Source organism: Sylvia atricapilla, chromosome 6 (genome assembly GCF_009819655.1).
Source record: "Sylvia atricapilla isolate bSylAtr1 chromosome 6, bSylAtr1.pri, whole genome shotgun sequence".
Lineage (NCBI taxonomy): Eukaryota > Metazoa > Chordata > Aves > Passeriformes > Sylviidae > Sylvia > Sylvia atricapilla.
In genome coordinates this window covers 50,664,158-50,683,465 of record NC_089145.1, presented here as the reverse complement: position 1 = coordinate 50,683,465, position 19,308 = coordinate 50,664,158, and the positions used below count along the sequence as shown (strand labels likewise).

Sequence of the window (19,308 nt, the reverse complement as noted above, 5' to 3'; positions counted from 1 at the left end):
CATCTACAGTCATCACTTAATGTAATTGTGAGGTTTCAGTACATTCTCCTTTGCATTACTGTAAATCAATTAAGCATTGGTTTGAAAATGCTGCATGCTGCATAACTCCACAGTGAAACACTTTAAAACAGCATCACAGATTTATTTAGCATTAATTACATTACAGTTCTATCAATACTACCTAAAAGCTCACACCAGGATAAAGCTTTCACTGCCAGAATAAAGATGGCTTTTGTTTATTTGCTTATAGCAATGACTAGAATGTTTCTCAAGGTAGGAAATTAAACTTCATCAGCAAGAACATTTTAAGAAGGTTGTAGAATCTCTGCTACTGGAGGCTTTTAAGAATGAACCACCACCAGGAGTGAAGCAGGTGTAACTGACTGTGTCTTGGACCAAGCAATTAAGGGACCTCTTCGACCTCTTTGGAATCCTGTTTTCAGCAATTCCATGTGACAGCAAACATTGCCAACTGACAGATGGTCACTTACCCAAAAGCAAAGAGAACCAACTCCATTCTGATCAGGTCATTGGCACTTAATACCATCCAGTAATTAGGAAGCAGCAACCTCTGATACATCTAGTGCATGAGTCTTAGCTATCATAGGATTGAGACTGAACAAAGTTTCTTGACTGCCCTGAAGGTCTAGATTTCTGAAGCAAAAAATCTGAGGCTATGATCAAAACTGCGTATCAAAAAAGCGGGGGAAAAAACCAAAAAAGCAAACACCACAACAAATTCCAACTACTCTTCCTACAAATACCATTCCAAGATACTCAAGGAGTCCTTGGTTTCCTAGAGCTTGCAGGAATCTTTTAATCAGTTTTTGAAATAGTTTGTGATCTGCTTAGACAAAAGACATTTCTGGAGCAACAAGACTACCGAACAAGACAAAGTCAGGCATGCTTACTCGACTTTTTTTTTTACTTCACACACACACAGTAATCCCATTGTCAACCCATTGTAGCAGCCTTTTCTGAAAAGGATCCCTCAAAAATTATCCTGTTAACCTGAGTGAATAGAATAGCTTTGCACTGCAAGCCTAACCATTACCTGCCAAACTAAGAGCATTCCAGGCCAAGAAAACATTGGCCAATCTGTTCATGAAGAAAAGAAGGCATGGAAGGTAGTAATGAATGACTGACAACAGTTTAACAGCAAGATGGGCTATTTCAAAGGTACTGCCTAAAGACTAAAGGAGATTAGGCCTCTGCTGGTCTGAACTTGAAGGCTGACCCTAATGAAAACCATCAAATTGTACCCCAAATGTGATAGTTGCAATACCAGCATGACCTCAGAGCAATGGCAAAAGTTAACAAACAAACAAAATTAAGAAACTTTACAAATCCAGCCAATGCTTCCATCAGCAGGAGAGAAAGACATCCTCACATAAATACATAATTGCTTATAATTTCATTTTTGTCAACTCCACTCAGATCCACACTGACCATTTCAGAAAATCATGATTGCTTCTACCCAGGAATATGCGACATTTATCTATAAATTTAAAGCTTCATTGTATCTACCTCTAACTACTGAAATTTGACAGCAAGGTATCAATTTTTTTGCATGTTTAAATTTAAACTTCAAAAAACTTACTTCAGAAACAGAAAAATATCCTCTCAGGCGATTTAATAGCTTAATTAATTTCTAAAAGAATCTATATGACAGCTAGAAGTGAAAATCAAAATCCTTTGCTCTTTTCAGTAATGTCTTAGGGAATTACAGCCTCACTGCCAGCCATTAATGGCTGAAAACAATCAAAAATTTAATATCATTTAACTAGCAAAACACTCCTGCAGACCTTGATCCATGTTTATGATTACCCCAATCTACTCAACAATGCATCTGACTTAATACTGACCAAAATACATAAAGTGTAAACACCCTAGAAAGAATAAAAGCCATTACTTTTGGTACTTTTGATACTTTTTGGTACAAGGGGCTGTGTGTCCCTTTGGCAAAAGGGAAACAAAGTTTTTTTGTTCATTGCCATCAGCAATCCTACAACATCCTAAAAATCTCCAACATTGTACTGAAATCCACAATATAACAACAAACATTATCCATCTTAAAAAATACTAGGATCTGACTAGGACAGAAAGTGAGGGAGCCAACAGCAACCCTAAACAGATTAGTTAAAAAATGGAGCATCTTATTTAATAATTTATTAAAATCACTGATTTTTTTCCCAAACACACTCTGAAAACTTAACATAATTATCCAGATCATGTTTTAACTCCAGTTTCTCACCAACTATATTAAATTTTCACAAATTTTCAACCATATGTTTTCTTTTTTAAAAAAAGTGCATCTTTAAAAGTGCTGTGCTAGAACATGTGAACCCCAATTTTGCATATCTGCGAAAAACAAATTGAAAAAAATATGCTAAGCAATACAAAAGTGCTATCTTCCTAAAGAATGTTCCAATTAACCAAAATCTCAGCTAGAAAACAAAATCATACGTAAGGGTAAAGCTTCCAACATTTAATTTAAAAATAGTGCATCTTACCCCCTGTTCCAAGAACCTTCAGGAGCTCAAAGTTTTCAATGCCAACTTTCTCTGCATGGCCTGTCAAATTTGCTGAAGGGAAAAAAAAAATCACATCAGATATGAAGTACACCAAAACACCACTGTCATCTTACTTACATCAGTAAAACCAAGTTAGCAGATGAATTAAATAAGCAGTTCTAAGAAGACATCCCAGTTTCATACTGTATTCAACTTGAAAAGTAAGGGAAAGCAATTTTCCTGCTGCCATCAGTGTACCTGAAGGTGTAGAATCACAGAGTAGTAACTGAAGCCCATCTAGTCTGTATACACCATCTTGCAGTGTATCACTGGGCACCTCTGGAAAGAGTCCAGTTCCACCTTGTCTGTAATCTCCAATCACATAGTTACAGACAGCCAAAGGCCATCCCTTAGCCCTAGCACCCCAAATACTCCCCTTTTTTTATTATATGGTGTTTGGGATGACAAACAGAGTTCCAACTGGTCATGCATGTAACACAGGATTGTTAAAGAGTCTCCATTAGTATCAAGTAGAAATGCCCTTAAGTCTTCATAACTCACAGATATGGAAAAATCTAAGCTGCTACAAAGTTGTGTCATTTGTTGCACAGTCTAGAAGCAGAAGGTTCTAGGTTTATACAAATCTATACCCCTTTGAGTACGTATTTTGTCCAACGTACATTTTTCTAAGCAGGGATGTAAAAATTGCTCTTTGAAAAAAGGGGTTGTGCAGGGTTGGTTTATTGTTTGTTACCTTTTCTTTTTCCTTTCCTAAGCTCCTATAAGAAAGCCATAAGCAGTTGCAAATTTTCCCCTCTTTCATTCCTATCATAGTATTATGCATCCATTTGCACCAACATGACTGCAGACCATTCAGCAAAAGCCCCCACTGAAATGATCCAGGCTAAAAAGCAGCAAGACAAAAGAGTAACTAAGTTTGATAATTCACATCCAAGTTCTGTTCCCTGATCCACTTTACTGAGCAGCTTCATAAGCACAAGTGAGGATGCAGAATCAAGTTGTGAGTCAATAGGCACCACATCAGCTGAACTGAAGCTCACTGCGCTACTTCTGATTGCAAACAGAACAAATACTCCTGCTAGAGCTACATCACAGTCACTGCTTAAGACAGCAGTAAGGAGACCACACTCATGTGCCAACGCAGGAGTTATAGCAGGTAAGGCAAGCCTAGACTGAGTTAGTGTCTATACAATTAGGGTATGTTGTGTCACAGAAAGTAAACTCTCTTCAAGCAATTTAATATTACATATTACTCTTCTTAACAAGTACTGAAAATGATACTCAACATACACAGTTTCAAAACACTGTCCTTCCTGCCAGGGACATTAGAAGTCGCAGACTATTCTAAAGAGACCAGGGCTAGGGTATCCATTTTTTAATGAAGGAGTAGACATCACTGAACAGATAGAGGACACAGAAATTCTGTGGACACCCGCTAAGTAATTGCTGAACTCGGGGCGGGAAGGTTTTCACTTCAAGATCCACTGACTTGGATCTTCCATGATGGACTACTCCAGAAAGGTTTTACTATCTCACATCCTGTAAGAGCATCAGCAGAAGGCTTTTCAATTAAACACCCTTCTGGAAAGTAAAACAGTCAGTTAATCCTGCCATATTCTTGGAACTGAATAGGAAGAGTGGAACCCAAAGAAATGCTGCATCTCCATTAACATGCTGAAGATTTGCAGCGCTGGCTGTGATCCTAAAAAGAGATCAAGTCTTAAAACTCAATCCATTAATCTAAACTGTACCATAAACGCACATTCAATAACATTCGTAAAAGCTTTTCCACTTTCATGAGGCTACACAATAAAAAGCTGAGTGCCATCTAGTTTGAATTATTGTGTACTTGTTTCAATGTGAGCTGTAATTCTGCACTCTCCACTTAATTTCATTTTTACTTCCATTCAGGATGCTTAATGGCCTTATCCTAAAAAAAAAAAAAAAAAAAAAAAAAAGCCTTGAAGGTTACCATAATATTATTTTCATAATAAAAGGAGAAAATTACACCACAAATAAGCATATGATAACTGCAAAATAAGACCCACCTCATTCTTTTTACATCATACTGAGGAAAAAAGCCATCCCACAAGACAGCTAAAGGATGCTGCATAACACACATAAGTAAGATAGGACACTTGAGACAAACTCTCTTACAATTACTCCCTATAAACCAAGTAGTAAAATTATCCTTAAATAAAAAATAAGAATAACAAATCTTCAAAGCTGTAAGAAAAGATTAACAATTCCCAGAAAGTGCTCCTCCCAAAGTTGCCACATGGCAATGTTTTTGCTCCAGGAGCCTCAGCTGCAGGGCTCAGTCCATCTCTGAATTCATACTGCAAGAAAAGCAAGCTTAATAGCATGTGTCTGCCATTTTCTAATGACACCCCTAGAGCAGGCGCAGCACTTTGACACTCTAGCACAGATGAAGTGCAGTTTCTCCAGGATGAAAGTTTGTCATTCCAACATCCCCTTCAACTTGCTTTCAGAAGCAAATCTCAAAAGATCAATTATTCTACCCACCACTCACTCCCAGGAACCTGAACAACCATTTTTGGAGGACCTTTCACCAGGGATGCTCTCTGCAGTTATGAAACTGTTTCAAGACTGAAACACTTTAAAAGACTGCAATAAGACCACTACTACTACTATGACTGACAGAACAGTGAAAGGCTTCTCACATCTCACAGACATCACTGTGCTGGAAATGGTATCAGAACCCAACCCAACAATTGCCTGTACAAACTGCATGGTCTATCTGTAAAGACTGCAATGGGATGTACACTGATGCACAGAAAGCAGTTTCAGAAACAGAAAATTTACTTCTCCGTGCACTTTTTTCTTCAAGTGTCTGGATACATCAGCTGAAGAAGTGCACCAAGGAATGGAACAAAGTTTGGATAGGAAGAGAAGTAGTGCCCAAGCCAACAAGATGAGAGTTTCTCCACAAATAATATGAAGCGACACATGACACTAAAAGGGATGGCTGTACATAATGAAAAAAAAAAAACCACCCTAAAGCTAACAAATCCCCTTGTAGATTAGCTCACTGCATTTAGGCATAATTAGAAGAATCCTGCATTTACTCATGTTCTCTTGTAGTCCACCCCAATTAGGATTGCACCTCCATGGTTAAAGAAAGTATGCAGCTGAGGGCAACAGCAAGAGGTAACTTGCTGCTATCTCAGAAACAAATAATGAATGAAAAGGCCAAGACATCACAGTATTCATAAAAACAAAGAGGAAACAGAGCTATTAGTCACAATCATCACCTCTGAAGGTAAAAGAAAGGAAATATCCAGAAATACTACCATTGCAAAGACAAGCCTCCCTCTCTATGCAGGGACACCAGTGCACAAAGACCAGTGCTGTCATTCTCAGTCCCCTGGAAACAGGGCAGCTTGTTTATTCAGAATAACATTTCTTCTTGATGCAAGATGATGTAAGAGACATGACTGTCATCTGCACTAAACCTGAACTTTGAGATGGCCAAGACTGAACTAAGAACTGTGCAAGCTGGTACTGAGCAATGATTCTATAAGCTTTTAATTGCACTTCTATGATCTTGAGAAATAATATTTCAACAGAGTTAGTTTTCAAGTTAAAATGTGTATTGTCCTCTGTTTCTGGACTCTACTGAATACAGGTCTTGAAGCAGACAAAGCTAGAGCTTCCTCTACTGAACTAGATCAAGCTCTGCCTGAAAGCTGAAACTTGTCTCTGCTATTCTCTGCAACACAAGACAAATTTTGCAGTTTTATTGAGCAGAACAATGAATTTCTGGCAGTTTTAAGAACAAAGAAAACAAGGAAAATTAATCAGAAGACATTCTGCAATATTCCAAATATTAAGTTACAACATCTAGTATCAGTATCAAGTTGATCTTAACCATGCCCATGGACCATCCCCACTCATCTAACAGATTTACTTCAGTCACAGCAAAGAACAGATGTTGCTTTAAAACTTACACATTTATGCCTTACTCAGAGTGGAGAGAGGGTGCACACTCCTTTCGAGGGGAAAAAAAAAACCCAACACTATGCAATAGAAACTAAGCAACTACTATTTGTTAAACCCTGAAGAAAATGTATATGTTATCCTGTTTATCTGCTATATTAAGTTATACTTTGTTAGTGGTTACAGCAACTTAGAACTATTTCTAAAAGAAGTAAAATTATCCTAAAGTCCTTGAAATCTGAGAGACCACTGCCACCTACTAAGTGTCAGGTCACTAAACAAGAACAAGAGCATTTATTCAGCTCAAGGTACTATCTTATATGCTTAAAATGGAATTTAAAAACCAGAACATCTTAAGAATATTTTTTGTAGGCAAAAGAAAGAATGTAGAGCAAAAACAAAACACACACAAAGTTCTGAACTCATGTGAAAGAAAAAAAAATGCAACTCATGTTGCTCTGAACTCCAGGGCATCAGTTAAGGGAACTAGGCTGGAAACTGCTGATTCTCTAGAATATTAGATGTTTAAGGGTAAGACGACCTGAGCTGAGAAAAAAATTTAAAAACCTGAAAAACAATTGGAAAAAATTCAAGCTCTCACAAAGCTGCTGACCCCATTTCTAGAAGGCTTGGAAGCCAAACTTTACACAGCCAAAGATAACAAAGACCTCTGAAGTGCTAGCTAATATAGTATGTATAAATGTATGTAGAGCAACATGCATGTATACTGCATGGACTAGAGTATGTGGAAATTCAAAACCATAAAATGCTCTGGAAAACACAATAAGAAACTGTCATTACCATCATGAAAACACAAAACAGAAAAGCATTCCACCAAAGATATTACTTGCATAGGGGAAGCTGAAATAAACAGAAAACTCCAGATATCTGAGATTAAGGAGGCAAACTCACAGTAGTGTGAACTGGAAAATGCTCCATGTTAAGATCCATCTGCATTCAGCAGCAGCCCTTTCTCTCATACAGAGGTGACTTCGCTCTGAGGTTTATCATTACTGTGAGATGAATCACCATGAGGTCACCAAGACTGAACCCGGAGGCACCTCCATGGTCAGCTAGAAACTTATTGTGTAGCAACACTAAATGTCACATAATTGAAAAAAAAAAAAAAAAAGCACCAAAAAAACCCCTTACAAAATTTAATTAGACAAGATGCTAATTAATAAAATCGCTATAGATAATCTAATGCTGAACAGAGTTGAAACAATCAGATATTTAAAGATTGCACATATCTTCTCAAAAAAAAATTATCTAATTACAAGACGTGAATCAACTTCAGTTTTCTCCATCATTAGTAATGAATGAAAACACAAAAATTCAGTCACAGGCACCTTGGACACAGCATCAAAAGTAGCAGAATACAAATTAATTTCCCAACAAAAAAAGAGCAACTGATAACTTACATGTTGACGGAAGGTATTAACATATTTGTTTATGCACACATTAACCCGGAAACTTAAGAATTATCCTCTCCCAGGTAAAGCTTTTATAGCCATTTGTTCAAGGCAGCATAAAATATTTACAGATGTCAAGAAAAATGAGAAGAGGAAACAGTTACAATAGATCCCAAAACAAAACACAAACCCAAATAAACTGACTGCATGTAACGTGAGTGTTGCACAAACCAGGTCACCTGCCTATCTACAGACTGAGCCAGAAGCAAAGAAATCTCAGCAGAACTTGCACCTCATTGTTGGGATTCTGGGGGGCGGGGAGGAGACACAGAACATGTTTACCATAAGACATCAAACTATGCAATGAGAGGAAAGTATTTACATTAAAAATATATTAGGAAAACACATCCTCAGATAGCCAGCCCTTGTCATATGGTTAAGGAATTCCAGCAATTGTTCTTTGAACTGCCTTCTGAATAAAATCCTAAAATGTATTAACGTGGCATGTAAGACTCCTAATTTTTTTGTGGAATTGAGTTTTTAAACCATCACATTTAGAATACATTGGATGAGAGCTAATAAACAGGCTGACAATCAAGACTGCAACTATTAGTCCTCATTTATAGTAGACATCTTATAAAACATCATTGAAACAATGACAGCAAAATGATCAGTTATACCAGACTCTTGCACAGATCATTTTAGCCAGGTTTGTTAGACTCCAAAGCCTGGAGGGAAGAAAACAAACAAAAAAAATCCCACTCAACAAAATCAAGTAAAAAGCCACAAAACACAACCCAGGAAAGATCAATAGCCACCGTTCTTCATAATCAAATCTACCAGAAGATAAATAACAATAAAGTCCTAGACTACAAAGTATTTTTAGAAAAATACTGATTACAAAAAGAGTAAAATACAGAGATTTAAATTGTATTAAAGATGATTTAAAAACTTAAAATACTCTTTGTAGTTCCCACAATCCAAGAAAGCATATTTTAGTGCTCAAAAGAGAAAAGTAGAAGTAAAAGCAATCCAAGCTTTGAAAAAGCCAACTATTAGTATCTCCTGATCCCTAAACAATATACAAATTTACTGCTAATAATATTGACATATTATATAATATTATTTTTATCATGTGTTATTCAGTATGTATTGTTATAATATAACATATCATATCTGTATATTGTAAATAAATAAAAACTAACCTGTCCTCCAGAAAATTTTATTTTAAAAGTATCCTTTAAATCTCATAGTTTCCTTTTAAAAATAGAAAAAATAAAATACTCTACAGGTACCAGGTGTACCTCCACGGTGAAGGCTGAATTCACTATTCAGTGCATTATTCATCATGGTTTTTAGTCATTGGAATTTTCACAATTCCCTAGAATGTAACACGAACCCTCCAGTTTACAAATAAATCCATTCTAATTTAAGTTCACATTCAAGAAGGTACAACTAAGGATTTGCACTATTAAACGCTTTAGATAATCCACATGGATTTTCTGAACCCTTTTATAGTTTCATACTGAATTGTGAGTTTGACTCAAGGGGAAATTCCAAATTCTTCTGCCTTTGGAGTTCTGCAGGCCGTTGCTACATTAACTTCTGGGCTATACACGCCTTTGCTCACACATGTCTGGCAAATTGCAGACTAAAGAAAGTTCTTTAGCCCAAAGATTGTGATAACATTAAAACAAATCCAGTATCCTCTTCAGAACTTGCTAAAAGCAAAACAAACAATGTATATAGAGCCCAGGGTCAGCCCATACATTCAAGGAATGTCCCAAGCTCCCTTCAAGAAGGGACAAGTTCCCTTCAAGATCCCAGTTTTTGTAATCCCTGCCTCTGCCCGGGCAAAGCAGAGAGTTCACATGAATGCCACAAGATGGGCAACCTCCTAGGCAGTCACTCATACACACTTAAGGTATAGGATCCTTTGATCCTTTTTTCCAGAAACAAGAGGAGGTGGGGAGGAAATCGCCCTCTTAACTATTCTGTTTCCTTCTTATCTTCTGACATCACAAGCCTTTTCTTCTCTTTCCATATCCTTCTCTACCATGTAAAATGTTTCCTCTGATAGGCTTTATGTTTGCCATTGTTCAGTTCCGAAGCATTACCAAGCAACATAAACGTTAAGATGCAACAACGACCTTTTTCCAGTGTAAATAATACGTATTTTCTAAGGTCTGCAAAAAGATTAGAAGTTGCATTAATTCTGAAAGTTAGCCTTCAAAGAATAAAACCTTCCCCTTTACAAGATTCCAGAAAAAAAAACGCTAAAGAAAATGTCATTTTCTTACTATTTTCACTGGAGAGCTTTAGTGAGAATCAGAGACAGTCAACACTTCCTACTATTTCAACTTTGGCACATTTTTGCTTCTACTTCCTGAAAACAGATTCCACTTTCTCCAAAAACTCATTTTCCTTCCCAAAGTGCGACAAGAAAGACAGTAACTATTCTGAAGTGGCTGAATTATGAGCCTTCAATTAAGAACAAAAGTGGTTTGGTTAGGAAAAGAAAAAAAAACCTTGATAAATATATTAGGAGAATATCATTATTAAATGACATGTATCCTAAAAGTCACTGTTTTGCCTTATCTGCAGAACATCATATAAATACACACAGAGCAGTGCCCAGTATTTGTAACAGAGCACATCACGTGGTATCACACAGAGGCACTCCAGTGTTCCTTCCCTATCACTGACCCAATCTACATGCCTATCAAGTGATGTTTTTCCAGCAATTACTTTTTGGTCATACAACAGAGGAATTTCATGGCTCAAAGACTATGAGATATAAAGCTAAAATTAAACCTGACCCTACATATCAAAGCCACCACTGCAAAGTCAAAGTTTAAAAGAAGTCAAGCCATGGTATGATAGGGTTAACAATCAGCTGGTCTATGCAGCAACAGCACTGCATATGCTCTACCTTAATGCATTTTCATATGCCTCCACACTTGCTTGGAGCTAACAATAATCATCTGTCTCCTTCTTTAAGATCCTCGTTTCATCTTAAATTCAAATACTAAAGTATTTTCACTCACTCACTTGACCATAATAAATTCTGGTCCCTAACTCATTTAATACTTTTACTGCAACCCTAAGACCAAGTAATTGCAAATGCAAAGCGTTGCTGCGGGTTTATCTGATTGATTTGAATTACCGAGCTTGTAACCATGGGTTTCAAGTAACAGCTTCCACAATATGAAAATAAGATACTCCCTTCTCAAAGAAGCCACTATTTCTACTACAATAGTAAATTCCTTCAAAGCACTCTGGAGATTGACCTCTTTTTCATCTGCCAACTGACAGCTACTTTTAATATGTAATTCTAAATGATTCAATCAGCCACAGAGCTAGCACCATCAAAGAAAGAACACAGATAATGAGGGGAACACTGGAATCTAAACAAATTGCACAATAAAGGATATTCATGATATAGAACATATTTAGGAAAAACAAAGATCCACTAACTCCAAATTCTAGTTCTCGCCTGTCTTCTCACACACTTACCCAAAACGAAGCAAAATTAAATAATCACGCTGCATGTTTTAAAGATGTGATGGGTTGACCCTAGCCAGAAGCTAAGTATCCACACAACCAGACCCAGTAAAAAAAACACCTCTGAACTTCCAAAGTATCCTACAGCCTTATATATTTCTGTATCAGCAGAAGCTGACTGCAACTTTTCTCCTCAAATTATTGTATCTCTCTGCATTGTATAGACAAGTTCTGAAACAGTATCTCATACGTCTTGCATAGCAATGACACTATTGACACCTTCAGGAGTAGGAGTCTCCCAGGAGTACACGACAGAGCAGCTCCCTCCTCCACCCTGGTGCTCCAGAAATAGACAAGTCATTGCTAGAAAGCATTTTTCAGAAAGCAGAGTTTTCTAAACACTGAATATGGAGAAGAGAACAAGGAGGGGTGAAGCAACTTACTCCTACTAAACTGAATTACAGAAGCTTAAAAAGACAAACGAGGTTGAGAATTCTTAGAATAGAAGTAAGAATTGGTACCTCATACGGTTATATGATCAGGATTAAAATCAGAGTTACTTATTATGCTACATAATACTTTGTCTAGTTTATACAAATGTGTTTATTCCTCAAACTATCTTTAAATAACAATCCCTCAGGGATACATGTTATCAACCCCTATAAAAGAAATCCAGACATAGCTATGTAAACATATCGAATAAATGTGCCCCACTTCCTTTCCCCTTACCTTTTCCTCTTCCACACTTAAATGCAGCATTATAAATAAATGTAGACAACTATGTTTTCCAGCAGCTCTTCTGCTTGATCTTGAAAGAAGGAAACTATAGTCCCTTCAGTTTCTGTAGCTATCAAGAGACCGCCTTTTTCTTCTTCCCTCCTCCTCCTCCCCCGCCAAGCAGTGGTGACAGCCCTGCTCCTCTGGGGCAGCTCCCCCGACCCCAGCACCGAGGGACAGCGGGACAGAAGGTGACCGAGGAGACCCAGCACCATCACCTGCCTTTCACAGTGGCCCATTCGAGAATGTCAACTACATTAACCCGCCGAGCAGCTCCCTCAAACTTTTGCAGTAAACGGCATCATATGCTTACTCTCACTTCATCATGGAGGAAAAGATGATGACAGAAAAGTCATGAAGGACACCGGGTTAACAGCACCCTCATTATTATCAGTAGAGAGAATAGACATTCTGATTATGCTTTACACGCGCTTCTAAATTAACATTAAAATTTCGACTCACTGCAGTGCTAAGTTGCCTGGAAACTTCAGAGAAGCAGAGAATCGCTATTAAAAAGAAATAAAGCTACAACGGAGCATTTCTGTATCTTTAAAGGTCATACGTATTTCACATGTTGAACTACTACTCCAGAGGGTCGTCAAGAAACTACCGAGCTACAAGAAGATTCGTAGACTGAAAAGCCAGATAACTCTGCGGTTACGTGTACGCACATTCCCCTCCCTACAATTCCGGCATTTCACCGAGGTCAGAGAAAAGCTATCACATAAAACGGCTTCATTTAGGACTGGAACAAACCGGCCCCCCCAACAGAGCCACAGAAGTCGCTCAAACACACAATTAAAAAAAAAAAAAAAAAAAAAAAAAAAAAAAAAAAAGAAAAAAAAAGGGGGGGGTGGTTATAAGAGAGCCTGGCTACTCTTTATCTCCTTCAAAAGCGTCAAATACCACCGGGAAGTGGGACAGGGGAGCCAGGCATGGAGCAGAAGTCGAAGCGAACTACTTTATTCAGAAATTAGAGAAGGCCCCCTCCCCGCCCCCATGGTACACGCTCCTGCCCTTATCTTCCGGCTGCCCCCCCTTTACCCCACGCCACTGAGATTTCCGCGCAGGTCCCAGCCAACTCTCCGGGAGCCCCTGCTCAGTGCATTCCGCAGCCCGGGCCCCCGCCCCCGCGGACCCCGCTCACCGTTCCTCAGCTCGTGCTTCACCGTGAGGAGCGGCAGCTCCGCTTCCCCCGAGGCTCCCTCCATGTCCTCCCGGGCGGCCTCCCCGCCCCTGCCGCTCCCGCGAGTGTGAGCGCGGCGCCGGGGATGTCACCTGGCCCGAGTCGGCTTCTATTCTCCAGGGGCGCTCCGGGGCAGAGGAGCCATGCAGGCGCGCTGGGGGCTGCCGCTCTCCCCTCCGCCTTGTTGGAAAACGGGGAGGTGGCGGGGGGGGGAGAAAAATCCCAAACCTACACCACCCAACAACAAACAGTTATTAAAATCTAGGGAGGCACACGCACGACGGCTTCCCTCCCCCGGCGCTCAGAACCAGCCCATGTCCTTGCGCCTCCCTCCCCCGGGCTCCGGCCGCCCTCCCCGCGGACAGCGGCGCGGGGCCGAGCGCGGCCGGGATAGGCTGCACACGGGGGGAGGCGGCGGCGCCGCGGGGAGCGGCTCCTACTCAGGCGCTCGCGCCCCCTCCCTCCCCGGGCCGGGCGCTCATTGGCCGCGCGCGCCGCGAGCCCCGGCGGCCGTCGGGCGGAGAACGCTCCCCGCGCGCCGCCCCCGCCCTTCCGCCGAGCGCCGCGCGCCGCCATTGGCCGGGCGGCTGCGCCAACCGCCGGCTCCGCCCCCCGCCTTCCCCCCGGCCCCTCTACTCCCCGGTCTTGTTTGTAAACATTCCCGCCCGCCTCTCCCGCTGCCCCTCGACCCCCGCGGGAGGGCGGGTGCTGGGCTGTCCGGAGGGGAGGGAAGGCGCTGATTGACCGCTGGAGCTGGCAATCACCTGAGGGAGCGGCCGTGGCGCCGTTCCTCGCCTTGCGGGCTTGTTCCACCGCACTCGAAGGGGGGAGCAGTCGTGGGCTGGCCCACTCGCAGTGGCGGCAGCGGGGGGAGCTGGGCTCCAGCCTGGCGTGAGGGATGCAGCAGCGGGATGGGAAGCGGGGTGTTCCCGTGGAGGGATACGGCGGGGCAGGGAGCAGCGGGACCGGGGGATTCCCGCAGGGCCACGGCCGCCCGCTCGCTGAGCCCCCGCCTCCCCGCACGGCGGTGCGGGCGGAGTGTCCGCGGCGGCGCGGCCGGGCCGGAGAGCTGCGGCACATCGGTATGTCCGCCTGCCGCCCGCGGCCGTGCGCCATGCGCCCGGGCCACCGGCCTCTGGGGGCCCACAACACGGGGCGCGGGTGGCGGGGCCCGCGGTGCCGCCATCGCCGCGGCCGGGAAGGGGGCAGCAAGCGGAGCCGCCTCTGGGGAGGTCGAAGAGGCCGCATGTACTGAAGTTCAGCCAGCCTTCGTGATTGCTGGAAAGGTGCACGGCCTGGAGGGTTATGGCAGCTCAGGAGGTGCCTGGCAAGTGCTTCTTGTAAGGTGGGAGTGAGCGAAGTTGCTGGGTAGGTACATCCGTGTGCCCAGTTCACCTTGCGTGCCTGGGGCGCGTTCGTCTGCGCCCTTCAGCAGCGAGGGAGACGCTGTCCTCACAGAGGGCTTTGGTTGCGTTGGTGAGGAAGATACGGGTCAAAACACATCGGATCTCTTCATCTCAGTTGAGCCTCTCAGTCTGTTACGTTTTGGAGGCAATCTGGTATTTCTAAAGCTGTTCTCATTTCCTTGAGATAGATAACGCAAATGACTTTTCTCTCCGTTTCTTATATACAGTAATTTTTGACTTGTTGCTCTTGAATGCCACTGCTTCCATCCTTACACACAAGCTGCTAATTCACAGTCCTATGTTTCAGCAGCAGTCTTCACACAGTCTAATTGTTACATCAAAGATCAGTGAAAAAAAGTCTTATGTCAATCCATTATTCACATTCCAGTATTAAATGTGTGTTTGTACACATATATGTAAAAGATACGTGTACATGTATACATTTCTGCGGTTTCCTGTGGAGAGGTTGAGTTCGGCTATCTAAATTTGTTGAGAGTTTCTGGTTCATAATTGTTTTTATACCAGACCTCAGGTTTAGGTGCCTTTACAGTTGTCATCCCAGAAATTAATAATACTACCTAAGGGTTTCATAATTTTTTTGGTAAAACTTATGAAAGCGTTTCCCACCAAGCACTGCAGCTGTTCTGTTGAGGTATCTCCCTGTAGCATATGGTAGACACATAATTCCACCAAAAATGTCCATCCACTTACTGCTTTTCCAACAGTATTATATCAAGACTATAAATACAGACAGTCTGAACATGGGAGAGGTTTTCAAACTGGAAAATAATTGATTCCTTAACTTTTGTCACTTGTTTTAAAAGCATCACTATTCCAGAGAAAGTAAATACTGTATCAGTATAATATTAAGCTGTAAAAAGGAAAATGGAAATACTTAAGTGATTAAATTGTTAAGTTTTTGCATATTTGTAACTAATGGCTCTTCTGTACATCTGATGGGGACTGTGAGATTTACTTCTTTATTACAAGACATAGCAACCACTTCTGATTATTCCATGTCCCAGATACTAGATTTTAAAGAGACTGGTACTGTATTTCATCCAGTGGGTCTATTAGCCTACACTTGGACTAACTGTCCCTGGCAGCCTCAGAGGAGAGAAGCTGAAATCTGACTCCATTTACCAGCACTCAATGTGAGGGGTGCTGGCGTTGAATCCAGTAGTTGTTAATAGTGTTGGTATCAGATGTTCATAGTTTGACAGGCTATATCTGCTTATTTGCCTCAGGCTGAAAATTTCTCCTTTCACATTTCAGGTAAAACAGCTTTAAAAAATGAGGCAATAACCCTAGAACAAAACCAAGAATATCGATCCATGCTGACTATGCATAGAATAAAACACAGTGATTACTCTGTACATTTCAGTTTAAGATGTGACTGGCCTTGCCAAATACTACTGCATGAACTGAAAGTTCTTTATGATCACTGAGGGATACCCTGATTTACTTGCAACATGGTCATTCCATTTAAAAAAAAAAAATTACATAACAGTTTCTCCAGTGTAAAAATGTTTTTGCCGTGGGATTCTTGTGTCATATCCAGAAACAGCAAAGCAGCCCTACTGAATACTTGGAAAGAATCCCACCTTTTGACAGACAAAAGAGCTATACTTGCACTGAAATCCTAAACCTCCTGTCAGTAGTCCATTAGTACAAGACTGTGCTCCAGTTTTCCTTCCAGCTGAACTTTGGGAGCAGTGGAGGGTTAGGCTTGGTTGTGTACTTGATACAAGAGCTATCTACCTTCAGCAGAATGGTCCAGGCATGGTGGGCTGGTTACATTGCCTCCATTGCACAGAGTATCACATAGCTTTGTGGGTGGCTGTTAGAGGACAGAGTTCTGTCAGCCTTAAGGGTAGATTGGAATTACAGATAGGTGGAAATATACAGGCTACATCTGTACCAGAAAATAAAACTGGTTAAGACTCATTCTGTAAGTGTCAGGGAAGTGGCATGACATAGCATGGCACAGCTAAATTCTTTCCCCTTCAAAACTGTCCTTTTTTTTAACTGCCTCCTGGATTTGTAGAGACAGCATACCATTACTGAGCTATACTAGCCTCCAGCTTGTACAAAGACATTGCCTGGAAGAATACTGATCAGGGACCCAGCCATTCCTGGAAGCGTGCCAGCAGTCAGAAGTATGGATAGTCAGGTGCCAGCACTCAGATTGGGCCTTTGTTCTGTTTAAATCATGATACAGACTGTCACAGAGTCAGATGAGAGAGGAAATTTGGCTCGAGCCTGCAGCCAAAGCAGCATGAGAAAGTCCAGGAAGAGTGTGGCCTTAGACCCAGAGGGAATACAGACTGGTCTGTAAGAGATTTCTTGTTAGTTTGGAGAAGTAAAACCACCCTTGGTATGTAAACTGTGCTTTTAGAAGTGCAGTTTAACTGACTGAAAATGTTACTTGCATTTAAATACATCTCTGTACGTGCTGCAACACTGAAAAAACCTACTGTTTGTATGATGTGCATACAGTAAATAGTACATACAGTAAATTACCCCTCTGGTATTTAAAGGGAAAACATTTGATGTTTAAATGATTAAAAGCTATGGGGCAGTGCAGAGCCACTCATGCCTCATAGTATAAATGGTTTTTGTTTTTTGAGCTGCATTTTCATATTCATGTGCACGATAAGAGCAACCTGACAGGTCAGTCAGCCAACAGTTCAGTGTTTGGGCTGAGCATGTGCTGCAAGTTTGGGAATATGGAGTAACACTGTTCTAAAGATAGATGTCCCTTCTCTACCCCACAACACAACTGTTCAAAAATATGTGTATTTACTTGCCATTCCTAATTGTGAAAAGCGGGAGGAAAAAAATACTGTGGGAAATTCTGACATGAAAAGATATTATTGAACTTCATTAAAGAAAAAGTGTCACAACATTTTCTTTTTGGTTCTAAAAGAGGTGGTGTGCCAAGCTGGTTTGAGGGCTGAGGTGAAATTGAAATGCTCAGTGTACAGACTTCTGAGAGGAAATGAGAGAGAAAAAGAAGAAGAACATGAGTGCTAAAGCTGCATACTTCCAGAGTGCTAGGGCCTCACAATTTTGAGGTATTTGATTTACTTTCTTTCTGAAGGGGAGCTGCTCATGGAAAGTGTAGTTTCTATGGAGCTAAAGGTGAAGGTGTTTGGTACTTTCTTATGGTAATTTAATTGTTACAGTAATAGGTGTTCTTTTCAAAGGACAAATTTCGGAAAGCCAAATGATACAAAATGTTCCCCTTAATCACTCCATGGAGGACATTTGCACAACGGGGGGAAAAAAAAAGTATCAAATTTTGGAAACCACAAAATGAGTTTAGGGAAGGACTCACTGTGAAGGACAAACATGACATGAAACAGCTTTTATGTGAGCTTTTAGTATAATATTAGTTCTAGGTTTTAGTTTGCATATCTTCTCTGTGATTTTTATCTTTCATTTAATCTGAATCTTTGATTGAACATTCTGTGCTTGATAACTGTTAGAAAAGTAGACAGGGTAGGTATATTTGCTGTTTAAAGTATTTTTTATGAAACTGCTCTGGGCAACAGTTTTATCTCTCCAAAACCACTTAATGTTTTTACCATGAAAGGAGAAGTTATGCTAAGCATCCAAGTCTTAATAATTCTCTTAGCGGAAGTGGTACAGCTCTGTCAGGAAGTGGATCATTTCTTGAAAGAGTGCATTTAAGTGTTACTTCTGAACATTTCTAGGGTCCTGTTTCAGTTAGTATTAATTTCTTCACTGAAAAGTAATTTATTTCTTTCTTCAGTCACTGTGCAGTTGTATCGTTATTACAGGCAGCACTTTCAAAAGTTTAATTACTAAAAGTCTACATGGTTATAAAAGAGGAAAAAAAATAAAAATAATTGTCATGTTGCTCAGTTTCTGATGAGGAAAAGGAAAATGAATGAATGAATTCTTTCCATAGGGGAAAGAAAGCAGCACTGGCCTTTGAAACAGAAATAGGGGTTTATTTCGCTTTTTGAACTGCTGAAGCTTAAGGTAGGCAGAAATGGAATTTCTGTTTAATAAAAAGAATTTACTTTTGGATCCTAATCCTCACAGTAGTTTGAATTTTTTTTCAGATTTGTTGGAGGGAACACTGAGGACTGTTCTACATAATGTTGTCATTAAACCTCAGTAATAATCACTGAGTAAACTCAAAGTCATTTTCAAAAGACCTGCATGTGAAATCTCCCTATTTTGAAAATTTTCTGTTAATGGTAGAAAGGAGAAATTAATCAAGGTGATCTGAAAGCTAGTGATGATGAAATTAAAACTTTTAACTCATCATGAAGACTCTGAGTACATTCTGATAGTTGCAGAAGTTACGGTTCTGTTTTCCTACCCCAGAGAAGGAAGCATAAATATGAGAAAAAAAAGTGTTTAAATAGCAGAACTTAAAGCTGTGCATTGTACTTCTTAAAGAGAGCCTGCAGAAAGAGAGTGAAAAGAAGTGACACATAAAATGAAGGGGGAAGAACAGTTTTTGAAAAGCATAAATGAAAAAAAAATTCATT

The 19,308-nt window shown here is 40.6% G+C and overlaps 2 protein-coding genes across 2 annotated transcripts in view; one reads left to right on the top strand and one right to left on the bottom strand.

Annotated features, from left to right (window-relative positions):
• The window catches only part of RPS6KA5 (ribosomal protein S6 kinase A5), a 70,432-nt gene extending 56,710 nt beyond the window's left edge, over window positions 1-13,722 (bottom strand). Inside the window, exons 1-2 of the mRNA XM_066321913.1 lie at window positions 13,335-13,722; window positions 2,514-2,585 (exon numbers count right to left, since the gene is read on the bottom strand). Coding sequence (XP_066178010.1) covers window positions 2,514-2,585; window positions 13,335-13,398 — 136 coding nt within the window. The 5' untranslated portion in view covers window positions 13,399-13,722. The remainder of the gene's footprint in view (window positions 1-2,513; window positions 2,586-13,334) is intronic.
• A 562-nt stretch (window positions 13,723-14,284) lies between these two features.
• The window catches only part of DGLUCY (D-glutamate cyclase), a 48,409-nt gene continuing 43,385 nt past the window's right edge, over window positions 14,285-19,308 (top strand). Inside the window, exon 1 of the mRNA XM_066321916.1 lies at window positions 14,285-14,455. Within this exon, the coding sequence (XP_066178013.1) occupies window positions 14,285-14,455 (171 nt within the window). The remainder of the gene's footprint in view (window positions 14,456-19,308) is intronic.